Source organism: Centropristis striata, chromosome 11 (assembly GCF_030273125.1).
Source record: "Centropristis striata isolate RG_2023a ecotype Rhode Island chromosome 11, C.striata_1.0, whole genome shotgun sequence".
NCBI lineage: Eukaryota > Metazoa > Chordata > Actinopteri > Perciformes > Serranidae > Centropristis > Centropristis striata.
The window spans coordinates 351660-366854 of NC_081527.1; the positions used below are offsets into that span (position 1 = coordinate 351660).

At 40.3% G+C, this 15195-nt stretch overlaps 1 protein-coding gene across 2 annotated transcripts; it reads right to left on the reverse strand.

Annotated features, from left to right (window-relative positions):
* Positions 1 to 957: 957 nt before the first annotated feature.
* LOC131980161 (cysteine-rich secretory protein LCCL domain-containing 1-like) lies at positions 958 to 15195 on the reverse strand. 2 transcript variants are annotated; one of them, XM_059344357.1, is made up of 14 exons: positions 14901 to 15195; positions 9650 to 9768; positions 7819 to 7951; positions 7093 to 7208; positions 6587 to 6687; positions 5797 to 5937; positions 5642 to 5702; positions 5139 to 5205; positions 3656 to 3786; positions 3506 to 3549; positions 3335 to 3407; positions 2418 to 2487; positions 1816 to 1949; positions 958 to 1187 (listed from the first exon to the last, which is right to left on the reverse strand). In XM_059344357.1, the coding sequence occupies exons 1-14, from the start codon at positions 15165 to 15167 to the stop codon at positions 1136 to 1138; spliced, it is 1509 nt and encodes a 502-aa protein (XP_059200340.1). In that variant the 5' UTR covers positions 15168 to 15195; the 3' UTR covers positions 958 to 1135. The 2 variants fall into 2 exon arrangements, with proteins under 2 accessions (XP_059200340.1, XP_059200338.1); XM_059344355.1 differs by having other exon boundaries at positions 5797 to 5961.

Sequence of the window (15195 nt, forward strand, 5' to 3'; positions counted from 1 at the left end):
CTGCACACGCTAGAGTTACGGTTAGAAATAGCGGCTCATTAACATTAATTTACACAGTTTATGTACATTTGTTGTTGTTTGTTATGCATTATTTTCTTACGGCCTGCAGTACTTCCTGGTTGGTGGAAGGACCCGAGGACAGTGAATGCTGCCCTTTTATTTGCCTGTCTCTGTGGAGTGTGAGACATAATTGGGCCAAACCAATGTTTCTGTTATTCCTCTTTGTTTCAGGGCTGATTGGTTGAAGTATTACTGTAGAATATGTATCACCATGTTGATATAAACCTGAAATATTTGGGTGATGGTGTCCAATGTACTTATGTAAACATTTAAAGATGAATTTATTATTTAATGGCCTGGAATGGAGCTTAGACTTTATATTGGGAGTATTTTCTGCTGACCCTCCCGTGTAGAAAACTTATTTCTGTTTTTCTTTTGATGTAAATAGTTATTGTGGTTGACCATAATAAATGGGATTTTTGCACCTTCACGTTTTGACTGTGGCTTGTCATTATCTTTGTAAGGGTTTTTTTTTTTATTTTCCCTTACAAATGTTTTTTGGGGGAATTTTTCCAGTCTGCCAAATGGCAACCTGCCACAAAACCAATGACCTAGCTGTAGGGCCATTTATCAAGTAAAATAAAAAATATGTTTATTATGTATTTTTACTTAATAATTTGTCTGGTTTGGTCCTCCGTAGAATATAAAGGATGCTGTTTTGGGGAGTTTCAGTCTCTCTCCTCACTAAAAATACTCTATTATTCTTGTTCTGAACAGGATTTATGACTCTGTAGCTGAGCTAAAGTTATCCTTGAACCTTCACGGAGGTGAATATTAAACTTTAGGTGATAAAAAACATGAAGTCATGATATGATGTCAGCATGCCCAATGTGATTATTACGGTCAGGAAAGAGGTGAGCCAGAAGACATCAGGACCAGAAAACTATTACTGGACACGTCTTCAGCCAGAGGAAGCCTTGAGGAACGCCACTTTTAGTGCCAGAATGTGACAGGCTGGATTATTTACTGCAGGGATGAGTGTAATTCCAGGTTGTAGATGGTAATGAGTGTAATTCCAGGTTGTAGATGGTAATGAGGCTGTGACTGGATGTGATGTGGCCTTGTTCAGTGGTTTTCAGATGACTGCAAACACTCTGAAGGCTTTTCCAGCTGTTGGGTTCACTAGACTGCAAGAAGAAGAAGAAGAAGAAGAAGAAGAAGAAGAGACGTTATAAATAAATGTGTTGATCTTCAGGTAATTGCAGATAACAATCAAACCAAGGTACAAATCTGTGATTTTTTCTTTGCCAGTTCTGATATCTGAAATTCACTAAGATACAGTGTTGGAAGAAATATTCAGGTAAGTAAAAGTACTAATACCACAATGTGAAATTACTCCACTACAGTAAAAGTGCATTCAAAACGCATCAAAATGTACTTAAAGTACCAAAAGTAAAAGTACTCATTATGCAGAATGAACCATTTACAGTATTTTATTCTACATGTTCCAAACATATAACTGGATTATTATTGATGCATTTCAGTTTTTAACTTTTAATTTAACTACTTAATATACTGTTATGAGGTTTAATTTAAAAAAAAAATGTTGAATCACTTTAAATGTATTATGTTTTTTTAATGTTAAATCTCTTCCTGTAAAGTAACTAAAGCTGTCAGATAAATGTCGTGGAGTGGAAGTAAAAAGTTACATAAAATGGAAATGCTAAAGTAGAGTATGAGTACCTCAAAGTTGTACTTGAGTAAATGTACTTATTTACACCCCACCACTGCTAACAGCTTGTTTTTAGCCCTGACCTCTCTGAGGTGATTCCGTTCTGGTAGCTAGCGCTGTATTGTCTCCGTCGGTCCACCGGCATCACGTCCAGGTAACCTCCCGACTCGTTCTGGATCACTCCGGCATGCAGCGCCGCTCGGCAGATGCTGGATTTCTTCAGGGTGGACGAGGATAAATGTAGAGTGTTATTGGTGACATTTATTGTTGTTATTGTCTTGTTCCCCGTTGGTAGATAATAATTGGATATAATGGAGATAATATCTAACACGTTTGATATGATCCAAACCCAGGACTAGGAGAAGACTGATATGAAACAGATTACTACCTTAAACTGAACGATGAACAATGAACTGAACGATAACTCCAGTAAAACTCTGAGATTCACTAAAGACTTCCAGCTTTTAGTCTGGGACTGACTGGGGACATGTTTTGGTGTAGACCAGCATTAGTTAAGCTTGAATTAAACCATCATTTTTGTTGTTAATTACATCTTCACTGGCTAAAATAATTCAAAATATCTGCTGTGAAAATGTCTATTGTTTCCAATAAAATCTATGAAATACTTTAATGATGCATAACAACAACAACAACAACAGTTTATGACAATGGTGCAAGAACTTACATCTGAGTAGTATTTGGTCCCGACGACTCGGGCTCGGCTGTCCCGCAGACAGTTCCTGGGACAATACAACCTGGAGGACAAGCAGATTATTAGTTATCTACTCTTTATTCTTCCTGTCTTAACAGCAGAATATCTCACTGGGTGAGTTCACATTATTCACGCAGAGTTAAAGAACTAAAACTATAGACGGCAAAGCAGAGAACTGTCATCAAGGTATGACACAAAAAAAATCTGTTCATGATATTTGTCCTTCATCATTCATTCAGTGATGATGTTGGTAGCTACTCACAGGTTAGTGTTGTTACTGTTTGCAGAGTCATATAAACCAAATATCTAACCATTAATAATAATAAAACTCCACAAGAACAGAGAAATGTGTTCTTGTTCTCCAGGTGGCAAGAACAAGAACAAAGTTCTTTCTGGCCACGACATTTCATACTTCATAAGAAACTCCACTGCAGATCTCCTGCAGAAAACGAATTATTGCCTTAATCTGACTATAACTGGACAACTGAAGAGCATGTAAACGTGTTAGTCCGACTGATGTCGGCTAATGTGATTGGAAAAGGATTTAAACCGGCATGTATGACAAGACAACACATGCTCCGCCCCCACGCTGGAGTATAAATCTGGAACAAAAACATCCAAGAAAGCCGGTCACATTAGCCGCTCACATATTAGCCGGTCACATTAGCCATATAATATATATATATATATATATATAGATATGTATTAGCCTTACTTAGAATGACTGTGAATCATTGGTTCAGCCTCTTGTGCTTGTGTGGAACAATTCAAACAGTGAGATGTTTTGCGTCTACATGAAAGCTCCAGCTGTCCTTATATATATATATATATATACATATATATATATATATATATACACACATTAGTGAACATATCCAGTACAACGTTACCTGGGACAGTGTCGTACAGGTTTCTTGAAAGGGCAGAAAAGTGCGACGGTGGTGTCACATGTGACCGCCTTGACTGGGAGAAAAGAAAAAGACCATAGTGTGTTTCTGTATGCAGACGACATGCTCCTGTATTTGCATTCTCAAAGTGAAACATGATTGCATACTCCTTACCAGGCACCGACTCCACTTTGAAAGAATTTGCACTTCTGTTTTTCCTGTTAATTTAAAGACAGAAAAGGGCATAAAGTTATAGTCTGTGCTGCATAACCATGCATCATTAGCTCCCATGAGTTTATATCTAGACTGGAGACTGATTCATACCCAATTGATTGAATACCATTCTTGTATGACTTGGTGAATTGTTGTTTTCTGCCCAGTCGGGTCACATCCAGCCATCCTCCGTCATTGTCAATAACACCAGAGTGTAAGCCGGCTCCACACACACTGGATTGCTGCAGTAAAAGTAAAAAAAATGAATATAAATTCAATATTCTCAGAGATTTTAATTTAAATACATGTCTATTAAGCATCTATGTCTGGTTAGCACAATGCTGGTCGAGCCACAGATAAAGTCTTTGCATTTGCAGTATTATTTTGGTATTATTATATTAGAGGGTGAAACACATCAGACTCCAACTAGTGAAAGTGAGATCCAAAAACACAGCTGCAGTTACAGCTCATCAACCAACAGGAGCCTAGGCGGCTGTGGCTCAGTTGGGAGAGTTGGTTGGCCCCCAACCGAAGGGTTGGTGGTTCGATCCCTGACCGTCGCAGCCTACATGTCAAAGTATCCTTGAGCAAGATACTGAACCCCAAATTGCTCCTGATGCTGCGTTCATCTGTGTGTGAATGAATTCCCAATGGTGGCAGGTGGCAGCGTTTAGGGTAGCCTCTGCCACCAGTATGAATGTGTGAGTGAACGAGTGAATGAGTCAGTCTGTAGTGTAAAGAGCTTTGAGTGGTCGCAAAAGTGACTAGAAAAGTGATATATAAGTGCAGGTCCATTTACAGCTCCTGCTTTATTTGCTCTGGTAGATGTGTGTGCTCAGACATATTTGCATTTCTTTTTTTTCATCCCATGACATTACATGATTTTTGTAACCTGAACTGGACTTATGCTTCCTCCGATACATGAGAAGCAGTTAGCAAACCGTTTATTGTTTATTGTATCCTTTGGATCCCCATTAGTCTTCATCTCTATGAAGACTTAGTCTTCATAGAGATGAAGACTATTCTTCCTGGGGTCCACATTAAATCAAACAATTATTACACAATTACATCATTACAACATTTATACAGAGAATAACATGAAGTCATTCATCCTAACATGATTATAATATACATTAAGTAGTGCAAGACATGATTATAAAAGAGTTACATGATTATAGAAGAGTATAAAGCATAAAATGTACCATGATGTTCAATGCAGATGTATTAACACGCTTGAGTTCAACTTAACATGATTTCATATTTTCATAGAAGACTATTGCAGCATAAAATTATGACGAAACACTGCTTCTCTCAGTTTCAGTTTAAAACTCAACGCGCCACTGGTTGTGGTCAAGTGTCCCAGTGAGCTACAGCTCTATACATAACTGACCTTCTGAGTGCTTTGGTTCTAGGTAAAGGCAAGGTGAAGGTGTTTCCTGAGGCCTGTCTAGTACTATAACTATGTTTCACATTTGTCACCTGACAGGGAGTTTCCCCGCTAGGACTTTAATGTATTTCCATAGATGCAAAAGAAAAACAGTTTTAAAGTCATTATCTGAAAAAAAAAAAGATATTTTCTCTGACGATCACTTACCATGTCATAATATCCAGTCCCAACCACTTTCCCGGGCGAGTCCAGACAGCCAGGTGGACACTCGTATCTACGGACAAAACAACCGGAAAGTCATAAATATAAGCAAATCTTAATGTATTGACATTGTTTGGTGCAATGCAATTATTCTGCAATCCTATTGATCCGATGAGCCTCATTTTAACAGGTTAGGGTTAGGTTATTTGCATATGTGTGTAAAACAGCCTGTAGGCCTACATAGGCCTGTTTGCCATGGAATTTGGCAGTAATGGTGGAAAAAGTAACAGACCGGGTCTCCCAGTCTCATAAAAAGAGGGGAACATAGAACCCATAGAACATAGACACGCTCCCCTTACTGTTTACCAAGGATAAATGATAATGTATTTTGTGGGTGGTATGTATATATATATATATATATATATATATATGGACTCCATGCATGGGACCAATAGGATGTTGGATGAATGAGTGGTCCCCATATTACTTGAGATATTCAGAGTATTTACCTATTACATGTTGTCCCCTTGCACCGATCTCTCAGCTTAGTCTCACAGTCGACCTGTTGACCTAAAATCATTTTAAAAAAGAGCTTTTCACAACCTCGTTTTAATAAAAGTAACACTGTTTCCTCTCTCTGTGGTATTGTAGGAGCGTTCCTTACACATCTGCTCTGTGCTGACCACCTGGTTCCTCTCCAGCTGGTCATTGGGGGAGGGGTTGGGGGTCTGGGCCCTGGGCTGGGGCTCCCGGTCCCTCACTGGTTCTGGTTCTGGTTCTATGTAGTTGTCCTCAATCTCCGGAGCTGGACGCCTGTCAACACCCCCATCTGGAAACATGGATACCAGCAATATTTATGTCCCAAAGTGAATATTATCCATGTGGAAATGCTACAGTAAGCAAATAAATATCAATCTTGCCGCTGTTAACTCTATGGAGTCTTGGGCCATTTAGTCCATTTTTGAATCCTTTTCATGTCTTTTGTGTCTTTTTTGGTCATTTTGTGTCTGTAGTGTCTTTTTTAGTTATTTTGTGTCTTTTTTTGGTCATTTTGTTTCTTCCATGGGGTTTTTTGGTCATTCTGTCTTCTTATTTTGTGTCTTTTTTGGGGTAATTTTGTGTCTTTTTCAGTCCTTTAATCCAACATAAAATGTGATTTTGAATCTTTTTTTTTAACTTTCAAAACACTATCATGCTCAATAAAGAATTTGAAATGTTGCAAATGTGAACAAAGGTGTCAAATCTAACATATAAGAGGGTTCCACCCAGTTCTATAACCATATTTTCACAATTGCCCTAAAAATAAAATGACTTTTCAGCCTAAATTACAGTTTTTGCTGATATTTACATTTAAATTTACAGTAGAAAACCCACTCACTGTAATTTTTATGATTAAGTTCTGGTAACCACAGCTGCTGGTATTTTACGGTTAATGAAACAGATGATTTTTTTACCTTTGTAGCAGAGGTTGTCCCTGCAGCCTCCAGCGTAGCTCGCTGGACAGGCAGAACACGGAGCTCCATACTTGTAGGGAGCATGACCCCACCAGTTGCCCCTGAAAAAACAAGTATAATAGTAATAATAAACTTTATTTATTGAGCACTTTTCAAAACAAAACCTTACAAAGTGCTGAACAGCAAGTAAAACAAGCATACAAGACAGAAACAAGCAAATACTAAAAAAAATTTACACAGATCATTTGTGTTAAAAAATAGACTTTGATTTACTTGCATGTTTTTATGAGCAAGAGATGGAGGTGTATTATAATTATTACATCCTATTTGTTGCTGAAAATAAGGGGGAGACATGCAGGAAAAAGCTCCAAGTCAGATTCGAACCAGCCACTCGAGGACAAAGCCTCTATGGTACGAGCTCTATCAGGCGCCCCGATTTATGCGTCCATTGTTGTTAAATTGAGGCAGTCATGTCATCCATGATATTGAAAGAAGAAGAAACATACGGTGGAGAGTAGTTGCAGACCAGATAGACGGCTTTAGTCCAGATCATTCCCCAAACGTTCATGTTGTAACACACGTTGATGGCACAGCCGATACGGTTGCTGGTCGCCCACACCAACTGGAAGACAAAAAGACAAAGTGTGTTCAGTGGTTCTCCACTGTTGGTTTTGTTGGGAAATTGCTGTACAGAATGATTTTAAAGGGTTAAAATCCTGAAAATAATTTAATATTTGGTAGTTTTGATCAGGACTGAAGTTAATTGAAATATTTATTATAAGAAAGTGGGGGGATAAAAATAATGAATCTCTGATATTATCGCCATTTTGGAAGATTTTGTCCTTAAAGAGTACTTTTTTAAAAATGTAAAACACATTTACATAAAAGACATACAAGTAAACAAGGTTACTGAGGAAAAACAGGAAAAATAATATTGAATATTAATAAACTGCATTTTTAACTAAAAGCCTAAATTGATCCCAAGGCATTATTAACTCTTTACGGTAGTGATGTCCAAATGAAGCTTCATGAACCATTAGTTGTATTTGTTGACACACTAGATGGCGTTCTTGGTTTAAAGAAAAAGGCTCCAGAAAGGCTAATTCAGTGTGCTTTTAACCCTTTGTTGGACAGAGAGCGCCATCTAGTGGGCTCAGAAAATAGAGAAAATGGTTCATGAAGCTTCATTTGGACATCACTACTTTACGGCCTGGAAATGAAGAAGCCCTTACCTGAGTGTAGTGAGTACAAACAGGTCCTGAACACCTGAAGGGGCAGTGAGGGTTACACTCCTGGGAGTAGGGGTAGCTGTAGTAGCGGACCTCATCGTACCAGGCCTGGACGTGGTACGTAGGGGGCCGGTCCCTGAACGGAACAAAAAACATTTACATTTAGTCATTCAGCAGACGCTTTTATCCAAAGCGACTTACAGGAAGAATAAAAGCAAACAATCAAGGTCTAGTGGTCTAAGAGGTGTTAGTGCAGCAGTAACATCTAGAGAGGATCCTTTAAGGAGTAGAATTATGGCGTGGTCTAGGAGAGAAGGTCCTCTCTGAAGGTCTTCAGGAGGTTCTAAAGGTAGAGAGGGACGCCCTGCTCTGGAAGGAACTGGTAGTGGTTCCACCAGCGGGGAACAAGAAATGCAAAGAGTCTGGATTGTCTTGGACCAACGGGGGGCAGAGCCAAAAACGCTGTTATACTGTCTCCTTTCATTATATCAGATCAAATAATGTCAAGACAGTTGTCAAGAGTCACAACAAGGTTTTTGGCGGTTTCTGTGGAGACAACCACTGTGTTCTGGACAGTGATGTGGAGGTCAGTGGTGGGGGAGCCCTTCCCTGGGAGGTAGAGTAGCTCAGTCTTTCCCAGGTTGAGTTTGAGGTGGTGCGAGGACATCCACTGGGAGATGTCGGCCACACATGCAGAGATACGTGCTGCTGCACGTGTTTCAGACTGGGGAAATGAGAAGATTAGCTGGGTGTCGTCGGCATAGCTATGGTAGGAGAAGCCATGCGAGTGGATGAGGGAGCCAAGGGAGTTGGTGTATATCGAGAAGAGGAGCGGACCAAGGACCGAGCCTTGAGGGACCCCGGTGGTGAGTAGACAGGGTTCTGAAACAGAACCCCTCCAAGCTACACGGAAGGTCCTTGAGATAGGATTTGAGCAGAGAGGGGGCAGAGCCAGATACTCCAAGGTGGTGAATGGTGGAGATGAGGATCTGGTGGTCCACAGTGTCGAAAGCTGCAGAAAGGTCCAGTAGAACCACCACAGAAGAAGAGAGGCCGCCTTCGCCCTGTGAAGCTGTTCAGTCACAGCGAGAAGGGCAGTCTCTGTTGAGTGGCCCTTCTTGAAACCAGACTGGTGAGGGTCAAGGAGGTTGTTCCCATGCAGATAGGAGGACAGCTGATTGAAGATAGCCCGTTCCAGAGTTTTGGTGAGGAACGGCAGGAGAGAGACGGGTCTGTAGTTGTCCACTAAGGATGGGTCGAGGGTGGATTTATTTAGGAGAGGATTCACCCTTGCTTCCTTCAGAGAGTGCTGAACAAAAAAGAAAGATGGTACCAAGAACAAAAAAGAAAGATGGTACCAAGAACAAAAAAGAAAGATGGTACCAAGAACAAAAAAGAAAGATGGTACCAAGAACAAAAAAGAAAGATGGTACCAAGAACAAAAAAGAAAGATGGTACCAAGAGGAAAAAAGAAAGATGGTACCAAGAACAAAAAAAGAAAGATGGTACCAAGAGGAAAAAGAAAGATGGTACCAGCAGCCCCAGAGGCTGGTTTGAACATTTTACAGCTTAAGCTGTAGTTTTAGAGGCAGAAGACCACAGCCCCAGACACTTGAAAACAAAAGACTTTTAACAGGTCAATTTGATCTAAGTAACTAAGGCCAGCCAAGTCAAATCTGAAAGCAAAATTAAAGCACAAGCTTTACCAGAAACCAGAAGCCAAGTAGATCCTCAGAAATTAAAAATGCACTAATAACCTTGTTGACTGATTGGAGCCTGAGGTTGCTGCTTGTATTGAACTAACACAGTTCCCTGCATGTGTTTGGATACCCACCTGCCCCAGTGTGCTCCCAGGTTCTGGCCTATTTGTGTCAACATGTGGCTGGGTCCATGCTCCCATCGGCAGGAGTACGCCCAGTGCTCGGCGCTACGCTCCAACTCGTAATCCCAAACCTGCACACACACAGAACAACACAAGGCTTTAAGAGTTATTTACTTGTGGAAAGATGAACTCAGGTCAACTCTGCAGGTCAGCTGGGGTGAGTAGCTAATGTTTCTTTGAGCTGGTGGCTCAGCATTGGGTTGGGTAATATTAGTTCTCCCCTGGGCTGCAGGTTAAACTCAGTCAGTTCTTGAGTCCAGAGCAGCTGTTTGCAGACCTGAACTCCACTCTGGATCAGCCTCGTGGTTTAAGTGGGCTAAGTGGCCACTTACCGTAGTTGTGGCTTTAATTGCTTCTCATTGCATTTTTCAGATATCTTATCATCCTCTTTGGAGAAAGCTAAACTACCATAAATGTTACAGAAAAGAATCTGAAAGTAACCAAACATACTGGACTCTATGGAGTCTTTTTGTTCTATTTCCTCCATGTCTGACTCCTTCCATCCTGCCCGTATTCACCACTTAAAACATGTTTAAATACCATGTTGGTATATTTTTCACCTATATGACCTGATAATAATTGATTTTTATTCTGACGTATTGAATCAACATTTAGAACCAAAAAGAAACAAAGAAAAACCAACATAAATGTGATCTTGTGATTGTGTGTGATCCTGTCATCAACTCTGGTTTTTATTCTAGTGGGACTCTGTTTGATTTGGCTCTGGTGTTTTTAGTGTAACAAATTTGGTCATTTTGTGTCTTTTTTGTTATTTTGTGTCTTTTCAGTCATTTTGTGTCTTTTCAGTCATTTTGTGTATTTTTTGGTCATTTTGTGTCTTTTTTCAGTCATTTTGTTTATTTTTTTTAGTCATTTTGTGTCTTTTTTAATCCTTTAGTCCAAGAAAAATTGGGATTTTGATTTTTGGATTTTTTTTTACTTTCAAAACACTATCATGCTCAATAAAGAATTGTAAATGTCTCAAATGTGACCAAAGGTGTCAAATCTACCATATAAGAGGGTTCCATCCAGTTCTATCATTTGATACTAAATCTATTTGAGCTTGTCTCCAGTTTTACTTGGTATATCATCATCAAACTGAAACTGGCCTCATGGAGTTTACAGCCAGAACTTTAGAGGTAAATGTACAGTAGGGCTCCACGCTGCTTTGTTTTCTAGTCTGATGGAGGCAACAAGTCTGGATTATTTGGAGCTTTTGGACTCTCTACAGGGTTAAAGTGAAGCTGAAAGATGAAGCTCCTCTTCACTCTGAGCTCCAGTGGCTGTACTCATGCCTCTCACAAATTTAACACAGTATAGTCAAAACCATGCCTCTCCTATTAAACACACACATTCACTCTCCTCCACACAGACACATACATGAGAGAGGCAGCAGGGAAACAGAGGCATCGCCACCACCACATCAACTGGCAGCCTTGTGTTACTATTCAATGTGGCTGTTTCATAGCTTGTTTCCAGTAAGTTTTGGTCTCGTAAAACAAGCAGAGAGAAAAAGCTGACACAAAAAGATCCAAAATCTCTAAAAAAGACACAAAAAGACTAAAAAAAAGACACAAAATTACTATAAAAGACACAAAATGACAAAAAAAAAAGACACAAAAAGAAAAAATAACAAAAAAGACACAAAATTACACAAAAAGACAAAAAGAAAGACACAAAATTACTAAAAAGGACTAAAAAAAAGACTCAAAAAGACACAAAATTACCAAAAAAAAGCCACAAAATGACAAAAAAAAGGCACACCACATCAACTGGCAGCCTTGTGTTACTATTCATTGTGGCTGGTTCGTAGCTTGTTTCCAGTAAGTTTTGGTCTCGTAAAACCAGCAGAGAGAGAAAAAGCTGACAAATAAAAGCTCCCAAACACAGAGAAGTCTCTGTTTGGGGTCTTGATGCCATCTTTACTGTAAGAACTCAACTAAATTACACCCAATTGATGTGAAAACAGCTGAACAAAGCGGTAAAGCGGAGCGTGCTGTAGTGTTGAAGTGATTTAGTGCTGAAGTAAAGCTGCAGTGTTTCTGCTGCTGGTTGCATCAGAACCCAGAGGATAAAGCTTCAGTGTGAGCTCTAACTGCCCTGACTTACCACCATAATGTCTTCCATATGTTGGGAGGCTGGCTGACACACTGCTGGCTCTCTGTTCAGGCTGGTTGGAGGTTATATTCTGATTATATTCTGACTCTTTAGTCCTGCTGAGGCTCAGATACCAACACTGGGCTGGTTTCCTGTTCCACCTCCTGCTGCCATGTCAAAGCACTGCAGTATATTATTATTATTATTATTATTATTATTATTAAGGAGAATTCTTATCGTTCCAGTTTGGGTTATTTATGTTTCACAATAACTTTGTGACTTTTTTTGGTCATTTTGTTTCTTTTTTAAGTAATTTAGTTTAGTTTTTCCTGTCATTTTGTGTCTGCTTATTAGTTAAGCGCAGTTCTTAGTTTCATAGTTTTTGTTTTTCCTCCTTTTGGAGTGATTTTGTGGAGAACTTTGTGGAAGGAGTAGCTGATGAAAACTTCCACATGGCCAAAGATGCTCTTATGGCTTTAAGTGATGCCGCCTGGCTGCATACCCAATCACATTCACACACTTTAGATCACCGTATCAGCAGATTTCCTCCTGGAAACACTCGAATAAACCAGGAATAAAAAGTGAAGACGAGACGCCACTTCAGGTCTTCTGTTCAGACCGTCACCATGGAAACGGAGCCTTACAGCAGACGATTTAGGGCTCAATAAAACAAGAAACTCTCCTCTGGGAAGTCAAAGTGCGCTTCACACAAATACTTTGAATTCAACTGACAGGATAGAAGGTGGTTGTAACTATGGGAACCTTTAAAGAGGTCAGATCTTCTATATGAGATTAAGAGACAACAGCTTTGAAGGCATTCCCTGAATGGTTTTTGTATGAAACGAAGCAGTGAGAGCTGCAGGGAGAGTCCAGATCTGCAATCTGAAAACCAAACACTTGGTCCTGGTCAGTCGTGGTCCTCATCACATCATTATCATCAGTAATAGTACCCCTGGCTACAGAAACACTGGGTCACTGTACATAACATACATTTACACTTCAAACAGCAGCTCCACATGTTGAAATAGATTTCACCGCTGTGGCTCCTGAAAGAGATGATGGAGGATCAGAGAAAAGATAACAAGAGCCTCGGCCGGGTCGGAGGGAGCTGAACTGCAAAAACATGGAGCTTAACAACTATTTTCTCCTTCTATCTATCAATAGTATCTTAATTATATTGTTTTGAGTATAATTCACCTACTGACCATAGCTTCATGTGCTTATTCAAGTATTTTGGGTTTAGCAATTTGTGTCTTTTTTGGTCATTTGTGTAATTTTTTTTGGTCATTTTGTGTCTTTTTTGTGCATTTTTTTTTTAGGTAATTTGTGTCATTATTTTTGGTCATTTTGTGTCTTTTTTGTGTCATCTTGTGAATTTTTTTGTCATTTTGGGTTTTTTTTTTGTCATTTTGTCTTTTTGTGTCTTTTTTGTGCCTTTTTGTGTCGTTTTGCAGCAGGATGAAGAAAAGCCTGAGGGTAAAGCTGGTGAGGCTGAAGATCAAGAAGGCAAAAGAGAGAGAAAGAGAGTCGCCAGGAGGAGAAATGGAGTGATAGAGTAAGGAGACGCACGGCAGGAAGGGAAAGAGGAGAGGAGGAGGAGGAGGAGGAGGAGGAGGAGGAGGAGGAGGAGGAGGCCAGGACAACAGTGTGGGGGTGAGAGCTGGATCTGATCCAGGGTCAGTGAGGGCGCTGCAGCTACAGACACATGTTCTCCTCTCCCTCTTTACTTCCTGCTGCTACTACTAGTACTACTGCTACTACTACTACTACTGCTACTACTACTACTGCTGCTACTGCTACTGGTACTACTACTACTACTACTACTACAACTACAACTGCTGCTGCTGCTGTCTTTAGCTGACGGAGCTACACTAGGACAGCCAGAAAAGTGCTTTTCTATAAATCAGGGGTCTCAAACTCAAATGACCAAAAAAAGACACAAAATGTGTGTGTATCTGTAACTGTAATCACATCAAAGATCAAAGGCAATCAGATCAAAGCAATCAACAGAATTAACTGCAGCTGTAGAATGTTCCTGAACAGTGACAGCAGCCAGAGGTGGACAGACTGGAATTTCTGGCCTCGAACAGAAAGCATTTTTGTCAAAACCATAATACCTATCATTGATCCGACTTCACTTTGAGCGTCCTGAGTTCTTCCTGAACGTCTACATATGTTTTTTTTTAAGAAAAATGAAAAAATAGCTTTGTTAGAGCGATCTAAAAAAACTGTTACATCTCCCTTTTTCAGAAATCTTCCTGTGTTTTTAATATGGGAGCCAATGAGGCTGTTGGTGGTGTTGGTGGTGCATCTGTGCGTCCTACGCCCAAACTATAACTCTGACAGCTTTACCAGAGGATTGTGAGGGAGAAGACAAATTTTCCTACGTTTCTATGTATAAATTATTTCTGTAGAGTGAAATTTGCGGCCTGGAGCGCAGTTTTCAAATTTATTTTTTGACAGTTTTTTCTCTCCCTCTACACTCTGGCGATGATGTCACACACTGTGACACGAACATTCCGTGCAATACACACCCATTATAATCTCAGAATTTCTCCAAAAATGATCATGGTCATTGAACAGGGATTGATAAAAAACTATATGACCTATCGAAACGTGGATTAATACACCGATACACAAGACTTGTGTCTACTGTTTAAAGTTTAAATGGAGTCTCTAGGTGAAATTATGCCGGAGAAGTAGACGTCGGCCGTCCCATTCATTTCAATGCAAAATTTTGGGCAGTTTTCATATTCTGTACAGAAAAGTAATAGCACACCGATCCCGATCAAACCGCACGTTTTGATATATAATTTGTCCTGCAACTCTTCAAGTTGTAGGACTAGTAGCAGGACGAAATTGCGTCCGGAAGAGGAAGAAGAAGAAATCCACAGTATAACAGTAGTGCAGCACTGGTCCCTACAGATATTGCTGGATGGGACCAGTGCTGGGGAGATTGCCCCGAGGCCCTAAATATTAAATAATCACATAAAGCTATGGTCAGTAGGTAAATTATACTCAAAACAAGATAATTAAGATACTATTGCTAGAAGAAGAAAACACTTGTTAAGCGTCATGTCTTTTGCAGTGCGTCCTCATAACTCACCATGTACTCCATGTTGGAGGCCGGAGGGTGGACCTGACCCCTCAGTTTGTTGTGCAGGTCCAGGATCAGGTGCATGTCCCCTTCACTGATGGCCCTCTTCCCTCTGGACCGGGCCCTCCACCACTCCTCGTCCTGGTCCCGGTACTGGTCCAGGATGGACTCCAGGCTGGTGGAGTTGGTGAGGACCGAGGCCAGGAGGGTCCGGGTCCAACACAGGACCAAGACCACCACTCTGAACCAGCCAGGGAACGGAAGAGACGCCTTCATGACGGAGGAAAATAAAAGATGGCTTCTG

Bases quoted from the DNA above. Each gene is read 5' to 3' on its own strand.
- LOC131980161 (XM_059344355.1), bottom strand. From the start codon at position 15,167: ATGAAGGCGTCTCTTCCGTTCCCTGGCTGGTTCAGAGTGGTGGTCTTG. The intron at 9,769-14,900 runs GTGAGTTATGAG...GTGTGTGTGCAG, and splicing joins CCTCCAACATGGAGTACATG to GTTTGGGATTACGAGTTGGA. The intron at 1,950-2,417 runs GTAAGTTCTTGC...TCCACCCTGAAG, and splicing joins GGACCAAATACTACTCAGAT to AAATCCAGCATCTGCCGAGC.